At 43.1% G+C, this 15,790-nt stretch overlaps 1 protein-coding gene across 1 annotated transcript in view; it reads left to right on the plus strand.

The window, feature by feature from the left end:
- The first annotated feature begins 13,710 nt into the window (after positions 1 to 13,710).
- Positions 13,711 to 15,790, plus strand: part of EFCAB1 (EF-hand calcium binding domain 1) — a 35,932-nt gene continuing 33,852 nt past the window's right edge. Inside the window, exon 1 of the mRNA XM_033931143.1 lies at positions 13,711 to 13,847. Coding sequence (XP_033787034.1) covers positions 13,766 to 13,847 — 82 coding nt within the window. The 5' untranslated portion in view covers positions 13,711 to 13,765. The remainder of the gene's footprint in view (positions 13,848 to 15,790) is intronic.

Consider the following 15,790-nt stretch of genomic DNA (forward strand, 5'->3'; position numbering starts at 1 on the left):
ACTCCCACTGATGTTGGTTACCTGCTCTGCCAATATCTTTCTCACTTACTCCCACTACTGTTGGTTAACTGCTCTGCCAACTGTTGCTCTCAGACCCACAGATGTTGGTTACCTGCTCTGCCAATATCTTTCTCTCTCCCACTGGTTCGTTAACTGCTCTGCCAACTGTTGCTCTCACTCCCACTGATGTTGGTTACCTGCTCTGCCAATATCTTTCTCTCTCCCACTGGTTGGTTAACTGCTCTGCCAACTGTTGCTCTCACTCCCAGTGATGTTGGTTACCTGCTCTGCCAATATCTTTCTCACTCCCACTGGTTGGTTAACTGCTCTGCCAACTGTTGCTCTCACTCCCACTGATGTTGGTTACCTGCTCTTCCAATATCTTTCTCACTCACTGCCACTACTGTTGGTTAACTGTTCTGCCAACGTTAGCCTGTTGTACATAATAGAGGTGCAAACCTGATTGTGGCAGTCAGGTGTTGGCCTTTATAGAACCTAGAAGCAGAGTCCCCCAAGCAGGAATGTCTTCCCAAGCACACATGGTGCAGGTACAGATGAGAATCTTTAAATTGTTTATGTCCTTCTCTCTTTTTGGTGTGCCAGACAGCCAGAGGCTTGCTAACTCTTGCATCCAGGAGCTATCCCCCAGGAGTTTCCCTGAAGCCCTCCTCTACTGCTCTGACATGTGCCAAGCGTGAAGGTTTTTTATGCCGGCCAAGATTACCCACTCAAGCATACTGTACTCGCTTTGACATTTTCAAGGTGTTGTGGGTGGTGTTCATAGGCTTTTTCCTTCACATAGGGAAGGTCAGATGGTGTATTGGATGGAGCAGCTTCAGGGATAGCCATTGTTAAGCTCCTTCCCTCTTTCTACCCTTTAAATGTTGCTCATTTAATTTGAAGGGTGTGTGTGGTCTTTCTTTTTCAAGGGTCTGATAGCAAAATGTTTGTTTTCCACACATGGTGCATGAACAGATGAGACACTTTAAATTGTCTATGTCCCCTACTCCTTTTGGTGTGCCAGACAGCCAGAGGCCTTCTAACTGATGTTTCAACTGTTTCACTTAAACTGTCTGTTAATTTGCTCCTGATGTTGTTTAACTGCTATAACCACATCCTCCTCACTTACTCTCTCCCACTGATGTTGGTTACCTGCTCTGCCAACATCGTTCTCACTCTCACTGATGTTTAACTGCTGTGCCAACCTTTAATGGATATATTATTGCACACTTGTTTATGATTTAAAATGAATAAAGAATTTATAAACAATTCAGCATGTTGTACATAAAAAATCATGAATGGTGAACTGAAAGATTTTGTGTTCTTGACACTGCATTTGAACATATGTGTATTACATGTTTATCACATATGCAATATTTTAATAAACATTTACCAATGGTTAAACATTTTGTTGTTTTCTTTATGTTAGTATGACATTAATATCCTTGCCATTAAATGTAAGTTTTTATTGTACTATCCCACTAAGTAACAAGTAAGGACACAATGGAAACAATTAACTGTTAGAAAGAATTGCAAGTGATGCATTTAAATTAAAATGTTTTATTATTGGAACACTTGATGTAAGATTAAAAAATGAATAACATTTCTTCAAATCATATTTATTCTGACATCATGAAATATATGATTGGCCAGTATTTCCATTTCATTTTAGGATACATTGAATTACCTCCCTTCCCTCCCATCATTTCAAATGCTATTTTATCCTAGAATTAATAATAATATATAACTGGTGTCCAAGGTGCTCTATGTTAAATAACAACCCACGTTTGTCTCATAGTTGCAAACATTGATCATCTCTTCATCCAACAACAAATTCGTGGCCATTGAGATGCTGAAAATCAATGCTCCAAATATCCCTTTGTAAATCTTCACAGTCCTCTTTAGTCCTAGCCTCATTGAATAGCTTGGTGTCATCTACAAATTTTATTACTTCGCTCTTCATCCCAGTTTCTATATATCGCCTTTCAAGGTTATCTAAGTGGTTTTCAAATGGATACTCATGAATTTTTCCTATCTGTTCCGGTAGGCTTACAATCTATCTGACATACCTGGGACAGTGTAGGATTGAGTGACTTGGCAAGGGTCAAAAGGAGCACTGCAGAGTCTGAAACACAACCTCAGGATGTTGAGGCTGTAGCTCTAACCATTAGGCCACATCAAACTCTAGTTTAAAGTCCAATTGAATGCATCAGAAGGCAAAAAAGGAATATACTATTTGATGCTTGAAACGTCTAAGACATTAGCAGAGAAAATAAGTTCACAATTCCAATAGAAAAATAAGAATTTTCAATTCAATGCTTTATGTAGGTTAAATCATCTCCTGTACAATTGACCTGGTAGAATATTATCTGTGCAGAGTGACTTAGATTCCATTTTCAGTTAACATTAGGTCAGTTAACTTTAGGACAAAGCTAAGAATTAACGAACGACCCAATACACACCTTAGTGTGATGATACCTATTTAAGGTTGTAAAATATACCCCATACTTTAATGCAATTATTTATAAAAGACCAGTTAAAGAAATGCATCCCATAACAGCTGTGCACATCCCATTAAACCTCTATCCATTTATTGACAACAACGATCATTATGGAAAACATGATGTTTAGTAATCAACATAAGTGTAAATAGAAAAGGCAGCATCTTACTTACTGCATTGAGCAGTAATGTATTTCCTCCGCATTCCTCTTCCCTAAAATATGTGATGTATGACTGTATTAATATATTATGAGTGGAAAATGATGTGTAATCATTAAAATAATTTGCTCATGACTCTTCCTGATCTTTTTAAAATTAATATAATTTTATTGTTCTTATGTGTTTCCCATATGTAAACACTGTTATAGCTGCGTATGCGCGGATGCGTCAATCTCTCACGCATTTGACTTGCACCCAATCCTTTTCGTATACAATAAATAAAAGATTATTGCCAGTATTTGATAAAGCCTTTTCTCATGTACGCTGCACTTTCATATCGGCGCGACTCACATCTGAATATTTAGGATCAATAGGTCAGCACATGCATACATTGAACAACATATGCGCATGCGCAATTAGGCCCCCCCACCCACATTTACAAATGTCACCATTTATTCAGATTTCCCATTAACTCTGTTCGTCCGCGCGGTTTTCACTTGCGCTCATTATACTAAAACCCGTCAATTGCGCGCTGGGAAACTAACCCGTCAATTGCGCGAAAATGTACTATAACTTTAATATGACACACTATGCACTAATGGAGACATGCTGATGTCATCATGCGTTTCAACACATATGCGCGCCATGCTAATGCTAATTGTGTTTCAATCAAGTACTACAAAACTATATACTATAAAATTCACACATACTCAATTAATATGCGCATTTCATCACTACAATGTAGTAAAATCTGTTTGACGATTAACCATATAATACGTGTTTTAGATAACCAATAGCAGCGCTGAAAAAGGGAAATCTCATGATATTCACACACCATTGATCATGTGACTGGTATATAAGCTTTGCAAAAACGTCATAGATTCACAGAGAAGATGGCATCCTATTCAGGTTTTCGTGGGCGGAAGCCCAACTTCTCCGAGCGTGAAATACTCACATTAACTGAGTACTTCACGCTCAATGCGAAACTGCTGTTCCCCGTCAAGGGGAAACGGTGAAATATCGGTGAAATGGACAGGGCCTGGGGTAAACTGGCACACCTGTTCAACGCCCGCGCTATAACACCGCGCTCCATAAGTATTTATTAAATACATGTTGTTCATAGACAATTGCGCGCTGACGAATTGGCGCGGAGAAATTTTTTTTTTTTGGTGCGGAAGGAAATAATGGATACGCATCTCATGAAATCGCGCACTGCGTCATCATGCATCTGCTGAAAAATTGCGCAGTTGATAATGGTGTCTCTCATTTACTTGTTTGAGTTAAATAGCTGTATTCCAGTCGTGTTTTCAGAATTTCCACAATGAATATGCTTGGAATCTATTTCCATGCACTGCTTTCAATGCATATTTATTGGTGAAATCCTGAAACCCGGACTGGAATACGGGGCTCGAGGACTGAAGTTGCCTAACCTTGCTTTAACATATCCCATATATATATCATGGCTCACTCATGTCTCTCCATTATATAATAGGTTGAGGATTTGAAGAAAAAAGCCCGAGAGCTCAGGCTACATCACCCTGCATGGGTGCGGGCTGTCCGGCGGAATCTGGACAACACCCCAGGTATGTTACAGTAAAATATTGGGTGGGTATAAGGTGTGCAGTCATAATATCTGTGTTGACTAATAATGTATTTTAAACATTAACAGTTCTTCATATACTTCTGACACTACATGCATTTATGTCTTCAGATGCGAGTGAGGAGGAGGAGGAGGAGAAGGAGGAAGAGGAAGATACCCCTATCCCTGACCGGCTGTTCCTTATCCCACGCAGACGCCCCACTTCCCAACCCCCTTCCACCTCTGCCCAGCCCCGTCCAACGTCCCAACCCCCTTCCACCTCTGCCCAGCCCCGTCCAATGTCCCAACCCCCTTCCACCTCTGCCTAGCCCCGTCCAATGTCCCAACCCCCTTCCACCTCTGCCCAGCCCCGTCCAACGTCCCAACCCCCTTCCACCTCTGCCTGGCCCCGTCCAACTTCCCAACCCCCTTCCACCTCCGCCCAGTCACGTCCCACTTCCCCCACCGACGCCCTAGACCACCCTCTAGGATCCCCCTACGAAAACGGCCCAAACCCTGCCCTGTCCCTTCATTCCCAATGCCCAGTTCCCCCTCCCTCCCACCCCCTAAACCCCAGTTCTGCCTTCAACTTTTCCCTGAAAATCGACCCTCTGTCATCACCTCTCCCCCAGCCCTCCCACGTATCTCCATGAGTCCTCCCTCAACCCCCATCCTGGACAGATTTAGCGACCTCTCTATCCAGTCCGGTAAGTGTTCCGATATTTTGATTCTGTAATTTTTTATTTTAAAATATTTTATTCATTTTTAAAACGTACATCAAGTGTACAATTAATAAACACATTTAAGATTTAAGATATCAATTGAATTTTCTTAATATAATATCAAATGCTTAGGTTTATTCATATGTAACAAAAAGAACCAAGTTTGTCTCATAGATGCTTCCACTGTACACTTTATCTGCCAAGACCATGTCCACCTGCTTTTAATGCTCTTTTTCATTGCAGATATATTGGCATCCCCCTCCTCCTCCCCGCCTATGTCAACATCCCCCCTCCCCATTCAAAGCCCCAACCGTTGTCCCACCTGTTTTGCCTCCCTCCGACCCTCCATCAGAGATTGTGGGACCAACCCTGCACCGGCCACCACCCCTGTTGCAGCGACCACTATTGTGGCTCATGCTGCCACAAACACAGATCCTCCGCCCAGATCAGTAACAGCGGAGAACATTTACACGGCGGTGGCTACCATCTTAGCAGAGGTGCAGCACATGCAAGACTACAGGGACCAGACGGGTTACACCTGACCAGAAGAGGGAAGAACGTCCTTGGACACCGTCTAGCCCGCCTACTACACAGGGCTTTAAACTAGGTAAGTTAGGGGAGGGTACGGGCACAAACAACCTACCTGGCGAGCTAAGCTGCCAATACTTTTTTGAGACTAAGATAAGTAAACACCGATCTGGGTCAGGGGAGAGTATACACACTTTTGAGTCTGGGGTTGGCTCACATAATTCTGGGTCACATTGTAATTCTGGGTCTAAGGGGAGTACACATTGTAATTCTGGGTCTAGGGGGAGTACACATTGTAATTCTGGGTCCAGTGAGAGAACACACATTGCAAATTGTACTAAAGGAGTTCAAGTAGCCCAAGCAGGAATACCCCCCCAGGGTACACACATTTCCAAGTCTGGGATAGGAACACACTGTAGTTCTGGGTCTGGGGAGTCCAGGATAGGTGCATGTTGTAACTCTGGGTCTAGGGAAAGTACAAAACATGCGAATAATGCTAAAGGTGTCCAAGTAGCTCAAGCGGGAACATCCCCACTGAGACATAACAAACATACAACATGGAGGGCTATGTACGTAAACGCCCACAGTCTGGGAAACAAGATCCTGGAATTAGAAACAGAAATGAGGAATGCTGACCTGGATGTGGTGGCGATATCTGAGACCTGGCTCACGGATTCCCACGGGTGGGACATAGTCATACCGGGTTACAACTTGCTTCGCCGGGACAGGGAGGGCAAAATGGGAGGAGGTGTAGCATTATATACTAAAGATGACATTAAGGTCACCAGAATCACAGATGTCCACTACACTGGGGAATTCCTTTGGGTAAATTTGGCCAGAGGGAAGGACAAATGCCTGTATCTTGGCGTAATATACAGACCCCCAAGACAACAGGATGACCTAGATATGGAATTAGTTGGAGATATAGAGAATATCACCTTGCGTGGGGACACAGTATTGTTAGGTGACTTCAACATGCCTGATGTGGATTGGGACATGCTTTCCTCTGCTTCCGGCAGCAGCAGGAGGCTATTAAACTCTATGAAGGGAGCAAGACTCAGGCAACTAGTGTTGGAACCAACAAGGGATCAGGCAATTCTGGACCTGATACTTACCAATGGAGAAAGTGTCACAGAGGTCACGGTGGGTGACACATTGGCCTCCAGTGACCACAACATGGTATGGTTCAATCTCAGGAAAGGTTTCACTAAATCTACCACACTGACCAAGGTCCTCAAATTCAAGGACACAAACTTCAAAGAAATGGAGACTTTATTCACCAGGCGCTACAAAGCCAAGCAGAAACTGATAACGTGGAAGAAATGTGGTTGACTTTGAAAGCCACCATACAAGAAGCAACAAACCGCTATATTAAATCAGTAAGTAAACGGCGAAGGAACAATAAGCCACAGTGGTTCTCTGCGGAGATTTCGGACCTCATCAAGGAGAAGAAAAAAGCATTCATCTCTTACAAACAATCAGGGAAACAGGACTCTAGGGAAGTCTATCTGGCCAAGTCAAAAGCCGTCAAAACAGCAGTTAGGGAGGCCAAATTCCGCATGGAGGAGTCTCTAGCGAAGAACATCCAGAAAGGAGATAAATCCTTCTTCAGGTATATCAGTGACAGAAATAAGAACTCAGGCGGGATAGTACTTCTTAGGAAACCAGACGGAGACTATGTAGAAGCGGACTCGGAAAAAGCCCAACTGTTAAATGAATACTTCTGCTCAGTCTTCACCCGCGAGGTGCCAGGACTCGGCCCTCAGCTATAGACAAGGGTTGACGCAGGTGACCCGTTTAGTAATTTTGAGTTTACACCCAGCGGTGTCTACTGCGAGCTGTCAAAGCTTAAGGTTAACAAGGCAATGGGGCCTGACAACCTACACCCCAGGGTGCTCAGGGAGTTGTGCTATCCGCGCTCTTCAATCTCTCCCTTAGTACGGGTAACGTCCCGTTGGACTGGAAGACGGCTAACGTCATTCCACTCCACAAGAAAGGCTCCAAGATGGAGACAGCAAACTACAGACCGGTGAGTCTCACATCAATAGTGTGCAAACTAATGAAAACTCTAATCAAACGCCAATTGGATACGATCCTGAATGAGGAGAATCTACGGGATCCCCGTCAACATGGATTTACTAAGGGGAGATCCTGCCAATCCAACCTGATCAGTTTCTTTGACTGGGTGACGAGGAAGCTGGATGTTGGGGAGTCCCTGGACATCATATACCTGGACTTCAGTAAAGCATTCGATAGCGTACCACACCGCAGGTTGCTGAGCAAGATGAGTTCTATAGGATTGGGCGACACATTGACGAAATGGGTTGGGAACTGGCTTGGAGGTAAGCTTCAGAGGGTAGTGGTGAATGGCACCCCCTCTGAAATGACGGAGGTAATCAGTGGAGTGCCGCAGGGCTCGGTCCTGGGCCCGATCCTATTCAATATCTTTATAAGAGACTTGGCAGAAGGGCTGAGAGGTAAAATAACATTATTCGACAATGACGCCAAACTAAGCAATGTAGTGGGCAAAAGCACAACAGGCATAAATTCAATGTCCGACAACATGATGCACGACCTACTCCTACTGGAGCGCTGGTCTAGGTCCTGGCAACTCAGCTTCAATGCCAAAAAATGCAAAGTCATGCACCTGGGCAGCCAAAATCCATGCAAGACTTACACCCTTAATGGAGAGATCCTAACAAGAACTGAAGCAGAACGAGACTTAGGGGTGATCGTCAGTGAGAACATGAAGACTGCCAATCAAGTGGAGCAAGCTTTATCCAAGGCAAGGCAAATCATAGGTTGCATACGCAGGAGTTTCGTCAACCGTAAGCCTGAAGTCATTATGCCATTGTATAGATCCATGGTGAGGCCCCACCTGGAATACTGTGTGCAATTCTGGAGGCCGCATTACCGTAAGGATGCTGAGACTGGAGTCGGTCCAGAGAATGGCCACCCGGATGGTCTCGGGACTCAAGGATCTCCCGTACGAGGAACGGCTGGATAAGTTGCAGCTGTACTCACTTGAGGAACGCAGAGAGAGGGGTTACATGATCGAGACTTTCAAGTATCTCACGGGCCGCATCGAGGTGGAAGAAGATATCTTCTTTTTCAAGGGTCCCGCAGCAACAAGGGGGCATCCATAGAAAATCAGGGGCGGGAAACTGCACGGGGACACCAGGAAATTCTTTTTCACTGAAAGGGTGGTTGATCGCTGGAATAGTCAGGTTATTGAGGCCAGCAGCGTGCCTGATTTTAAGGCCAAATGGGATAGACACGTGGGATATATTCACAGAGAAAGGTAGGGGAGGGTCATTGGGGTGGGCAGACTAGATGGGCCGTGGCCCTTATCTGCCGTCTATTTCTATGTTTCTATGACTTTGCAGAGGAGTCCGTCAGAAACATCCGTGACGTGACAGGGGCACTACAGGTCTTGCTTGCAGCACTTCGTGGTGCCTCTCCCACCCCGCCCACCCCGTGAATGGCTCCCGCTGTTACCGAGGGAGCTGCACCCTCTTGTCACCACTCCTCCCTCCCCTTCTTCCTCCCCCTGCCTCACTCCCTCCCCCTCCTGCCCTTAGCCCTCCCAGAAAAAAATACAAAAAAAGAAAAAAAACAACTCCCTCCCCCTGCCTCACTCCCTCCCCCTCCTGCCCTTAGCCCTCCCAGAAAAAAATACAAAAAAAGAAAAAAAACAACTCCCTCCCCTTCTTCCTCCCCCTGCCTCACTCCCTCCCCCTCCTGCCCTTAGCACTCCCAGAAAAAAATACAAAAAAAGTAATAAAACAACTCCCTCCCTTTCTTCCTCCCCTTTTCATCCACCCCCCTCCACACTCCCACCCCTTCACATCCGTTCCCAACTTACCCACCCCACTCCACCTACAGTCTCCAGCATCATGACTCGACTCGCCTGCCTCCTACCGTCTCGTGGGATCTTCAATCCTCCTGTGAGTGGCTCTCTCTCCCTCCCTCCCTCTCTCACCCTCCCTCTCTCTCTCCTCTCTGACAACAGTGTTTTCTTTGCCCTCCAGCCTCCTGTGTTGCAGCAGCTGTGACTACAACTTCACAATTCATGTCTCCAGCATCATGACTCGCCTGCCTCCTACCGTCTCAGCTCCCATGTCTGGACTTGGCTTGCCAGATCTCCTTTGATGATCAGAAAAATGTGACATCATATCTTTGATACTTTTAAAAAGGCATTTTAATATACAGTTTATTGAAAATAAAGCACAACTGCGTACAGGATAAATGCAAAACCTTATCAAACATAAGTTTAAATTTACATGGCTGTGTCAACTAGAATTTGTAACGCTAGAAGATTGACAGGTTATCTTGTTTAGAGATGTTTTTAATAGAGTAGAACACTTATCATTCTTAATCCTTTAAGTATAAATTAGATGAAATGCATAGAGGTGATATGTTAACATCTTTCCTTTCGTGCACACACAATGTGATTGCTGTATAAGGTGTACACCGGGCGTAATTTTAGTCACCCATATTCCTGTATGCCTCTTGTAAGGAGATGCGCATTTAGTTTGCTTTAAATCCAGAACTACTTACCATTAATAAAACAGGGTCTCTGGTCTCCTGAAGTAATAGCATGTATTTAATATGTACTTCCTGAGTGCAGTGTCAAGGCACTAGCAATGAACAGGTGCGCCAGTTTCCCACAGGCCCAGTCCATTTCACCTATATTTCTACCTTTCCCCTTGATGGGAAACAGCAGTTTAGCAATGAGCGACATGTACTCAGTTAATCAGAGTACTTCACGCTTGGAGAATGTGTTCTTGTGCACACAAAATCCATAATAGGAAGCCATCTTCTCTGAATCTATGACATTTGTGCAAAGTACTCAGTTAATCTAAGTACTTCCTGAGTGCAGTGTCAAGGCACTAGAATTGAACAGGTGCGCCAGTTTCCCACAGGCCCAGTCCATTTCACCTATATTTCTATCTTTCCCCTTGATGGGGAACAGCAGTTTAGCATTGAGCGACATGTACTCAGTTAATCAGAGTACTTCACGCTTGGAGAATTTGTGCTTGTGCACAAAGCCATCTTCTCTGAATCTATGACATTTTTGCAAAGTACTCAGTTAATCTAAGTACCTCACCACCAACCACCCCTGTTTCAGCAACCACTATTGTGGCTCACACTGTGGCTCACACTGCACACAAACACTCACACACTGACTAAATGAGAGCCAAAGAGTCAGTTTTCTCCACACTGTCCATTTTTCAAATGTTCCTATACTTGATGGGGAACAATACTTTAGCATTGAACAAGAAGTACTCAATATGTATATATGGACTAGATTTATGTATGTATCTCTATATATGATCTTTTAAAGTTCATAGCCTTTTACATCCTCCAGTTCAAACACTGAAGCTCAAGGCTTAACTATTTTATAACTAAAGCATACAGGATACTTCCCTTTCTGTGACTTTAGGCTTTCGCACTGGAGTTTCATCCACTCCCTATCAATTTCTACAATGTTCCTGTGCTTACCCTTGCAGTCATAATATCTCTGTTGACTAAGAATTTTTTTAAGCATTAACAGGTCTTCATATACTTCTGACACAACATGCATTTATTTCTTCAGATAAGAGTGAGGATGTGTAACAATAATTGTCTTTTCAATTTACGACTGCTTTTAATGTTCAATTCTCCAATATTCCTGTGCTTGCCCTTGATGAGGAAAAATACTTTCTCATTGACAGAAAAGTACTCTATATGTGTATATGTACTATACTTTTGTATGTATATAATCTTTTACATCCTCCAGTTCAAACACTGAATCTCAAGCATACAGAATACTTCTCTTTCTGTGAATTTATGCTTTCGCCCTCATCATCATCCTATTTTTAGACCATGTAATTGTCTTTTCAATTTCAAACTTCTTATAATGATCTTTATCATTCAATGTTATTATTTGCTGTTCACATCATGTTTACTTGTGTTCAATAATACTTACTTTGCATTTAACTTTGCCCTGGGGGACCTATGTTATCCATTCTATATGTTCACTGTATTATGCTTTCTTCAATAATGCAGTTACCCAGAAATAAAAACATTATAATACAACTATTGATTCCAGAATTTATTTTAAACTCACAAAGTCCAATGACATTATGAACTTATAATGACTTATAATGACTACGGTTGCCATTTAACAAATTGGTTATTATTATCTTTTAACATATTAAAACACTTCATAAAATCAATAACTAGAAGGCTGCAAACAAATTGTGGACAGTTTTGTTTGGGTTTTATTCGGGGGGGGGGAGGGGGGGGCAGTGAAGCTTGTATTTAATCTTTGAAATCTGTTGGGCCTGAAGACAACTGAGCGTGAAGACACTTGTAAGTTTGAACATGAATAACGATTTAAACAAAGAAAACGAGATAATGATCTTCATAAACACTTTAAACATATATTCTGTCATGTAAAGATCATTAAGCAAATTCAGCTTTACAAAATTTTAACAATTCATACAACAAACATATCATGCAAGACAAACAGAAATAATGAAACTTTGCATTTGACAGATGGATCAGATGAATAGACACTGCAGGCATCAGACTATGGGCATTTCATTATGACCCCAATGCAAACACCCACTATGCCCATTTACCTTCCACTATTACAGGTCTCACAGTCCCCAATGAATGTGTCTGGTAACGGGACAAAAACACATGGGTCAAAAACTTAGAACTATCCCAAAATCTGCAGCCTGGAACTGGGTAACCTGGCCACCCTGTTACTTTGATTTATTAAACTCTTTTTCCAAATAGAGAATGACACAGGGACACAGGAACTAAATTTCACCATCCTGTCCCTTTGAGTTATGTTGCTGTCCTTGTCCCTCTCCCATTCCTATCATCTCTGCTTTAACAGTATCAGGTCAAGACCACGCCAGGACAAAGGCCACGCGCAGACAACTGAGCGCAGCTCGGAGGCACATGCCGAACAAAATTAATATTTTTAAGGTCAACGGGGGTGTGGAGGGGGAAACCCCCCACTTTACTTTATACAGATTGCGCCTCGTTGTGGGGGCATTGTGGGGTGTTTGGGGGAATGTAACTCCACACATATTACTGAAAACTTCACTTTTTCCCTAAAAAACAGGGAAACAGTTAAGTTTCCAATATAATGAGGGAAGTTACAACCCTCCAAACACCCCACAACGCTGCTGTGATATGTATTAAGTAAACTGTGGGGCTTCCCCAACAAAACCCCCTTTTTCTTTGGCGCGTGCTTCCGTCTTGCGCTGAGTTGCTGGCGCTGAGTTGTCTTGCGCTCAGTTGCTGGCGCTGATTTGTCTTGCGCTCAGTTGCTGGCGCTGAGTTGTCTTGCGCTCAGTTGTCTGGCGCTCAGTTGCTGGCGCTGATTTGTCTTGCACTCAGTTGCTGACGCTGAGTTGTCTTGCGCTGAGTTGTCTTGCGCTCAGTTGCTGGCGCTGAGTTGTCTTGCGCTCAGTTGTCTTGCACTCAGTTGCTTGCGCCGAGTTGTCCTGCGCTCAGTTGTCTTGCGCTCAGTTGCTGGCGCTGAGTTGTCTTGCGCTGAGTTGTCTTGTGCTGAGTTGCTTGCGCCAAGTTGTCTTGCGCTCAGTTGTCTTGCACTCAGTTGCTTGCGCCGAGTTGTCTCACGCTCGGTTGTCTTTGCGCTCACTTGTCTTAACGCTCAATTGTCTTCCGCTCATTTGTCTCGCGCTAAGTTGTCTCACGCTGAGTTGTCTGCACGATTGTCTTGCGCGCAATTGTCTATGAACCGTCAAAATTAGATTGTAAGCTCTTCTGAGCAGGGACCGTCTACTGAATGTTAAATGTACAACGCTGCGTAGGCCTTTCAGCGCTATAGAAATTATAAATACTTTAGTGGTAGTAGTAGTACTGAGAGAAGCTATTGGATCATTACAATGAAACTTGAAAGTCCAAAATACAGTAGGGAACATCTATCTGACTGAAGTTTGGAGCATCATGAATACCGCACATACTGCAACAAAATAGCCCCCACCCCCCAAAAAAAAAAAATCTTCAACCCGCTAACGCCAAAAATTGCGCTGAAAATCCGCGCAATTGGCAACTCTGGACCCTGCCCATGAATGAGGTCAATTTGGCTGGAATGTCATAGGCTGCGGGAGCCCCATCAAGCAGAGCGGCTTCCGATAGGTGTTCTGTGACGTAGGCGAGTTGCTGTGGTTACAGCTTGTTGTGCTTGTGGGCGGGCACCGAGGGGAATGGAGAGGATTTGGAGCAGATCAGGGATTCTCCGGCGCCACCATGTTTCAGCCGCAAACGTTCCGCATGAGCAGAAAGAATATGCAGAAGCTGACGGATTCTTTGCACAGAACGGTCAGGCACTGTGAGTACTGGCTGCCCGCTCATCCACGGGTTATTATTATTATTGGTTTTATTTTGAATGCCTCCTCTCGATGTATTATAGGAGTTACCCAAGTAGACCAAACAGCCTAATTCAGTTCTGGTTCCACTCGGTTGCAGGCAGAGTTGTCATTCTGCTTGTGCTATTGATTTCTCTTAGACTGCATTACAACCCTATGCATGTAATGGAGCAAAACCGAAACTGGATTATCCTTTTAGCATGAACTAGCTGCAATAGTTCTATAATTTCAAATAGTCTCCAATAGGTTAGCTGTAAAACAAGAAAAATTGTGCTCAACAATATCAGCTTTATCATGTAAAATCTCATTACAGAACTCAATGTCAATTACAGTAACTAATAAAGAAAGTGAGCCAGACGTTACATGAAGCAGACCATTAACTATATGATTATACAATTACAGTCATTTATCTTCATACAATCTCTTGATAAAAGTTGTCAACAAGTTGATTCAAAAGTCTTAAATATTTCAATATCTTCTGTTGTGATGAAATATAAGCCACAGACAACCAAGTGGCTTTATAATTTCAAGGGATGGTCTGTCAGCTATAATGTGATTGTTCTGCCTTCTAGGGAGATATATTTAAATTCTGTGATGATATAACAATGTACCACTGTTATCACAGCTCTAATAAAATTTAATTACTAATTATAAGTAAAGTTTTCAGACCCTTCAACCAAACTGTTTAGTGATGTTACTAAACTATGGCTGCCGTTGGGACCATCACTGCCTTTACTGTCCCAATGCCTACCCTCTTATGCCACACCAATATTCACAGTGGACTGAAACAAGATAAGAAAAGCTGGAACAAACTTATCCTTATATGATGTTGGGGAGGCTTAAAGAATACACTTTCGGCAGCCATATAATGAAACTTTTGTAGGTGCTACTGCTCATAAGTGAATGCAGCAAAAAGCCATTTGAGTAAAATGGCCCCCCGACTTGAGTTTTGCACTCTTCCTCAGGAGGGGTCACAAGTCATGGCACTTTCTAACTCAGAGCTTTTCATACCTCGTTTCAGTCCACTGTGAATATCGGTGTGACATAAGAGAGTAGGCATTGGAACAGTAAAGGCGGTGATGGTTCCAACGGCAGCCATAGTTTAGTGTCATCATTAAACAGTTTGGTTGAAGGGTCTGAGCACTTTACTTATAATTAATAATTAAGTTTTATTACAACTATAATGTGATGACATGGGAAATGTCTCAATGTCATATCCTAGATTGTTATAACCCAAAAATTAACATTAAAAACAAACATAAAGATTTTTATTTTGCTGATAAAAATACACATTCTTTCCAAAGTGAGCCTTTACACTTGTGGGTCATTCCATATCAAGTGGACCAGGACTCGGTGGCGTAGGGCGAGCAGTGCCAGGGGCGGTGGCGCTCCTCCCCTGCCCTCTTCCCATCCCCACCTCCTGCCTTGCAGGCGCCCATTCCCTTTCTCCGTACCTTCTTAGCTTCTTCTTAGCTGGGGATGCTGCCCACATCGGTGTCGGTGCGCCCTTTGTGGCCAACTGGAAGCAAAGATATAATGACATAAAGATGTGATATCACTTTTTTATCCAAATTTTGCCATTTTTGGGGGTGCAAATTTCTCTATTGTGTAGTTTTTAATGGTTGTACAAAGTGAATACAACCAATTACAAGTATACCCTGTTCTTGATTCTAATCTTAGATAATCATCTTTATAAAAATCCATGGTCAATTTGATAAGAATTTGTGCCAGCTTCTAAAAAGATCAATACTGCAGTGTTTATTTTTTCCATAACTGGTAACTGGTAGAATTTCATCCACCAAGGAGACTGACAGAGACTGTATTGTGACCCAGTGTAAAAATCATATCAACTTGTGTCCAAGTTTATATGATCATCTAAATACTATTGTACTTGTCTATTGGGATG

The sequence above is a fragment of the Geotrypetes seraphini genome, chromosome 2, assembly GCF_902459505.1.
Source record: "Geotrypetes seraphini chromosome 2, aGeoSer1.1, whole genome shotgun sequence".
NCBI lineage: Eukaryota > Metazoa > Chordata > Amphibia > Gymnophiona > Dermophiidae > Geotrypetes > Geotrypetes seraphini.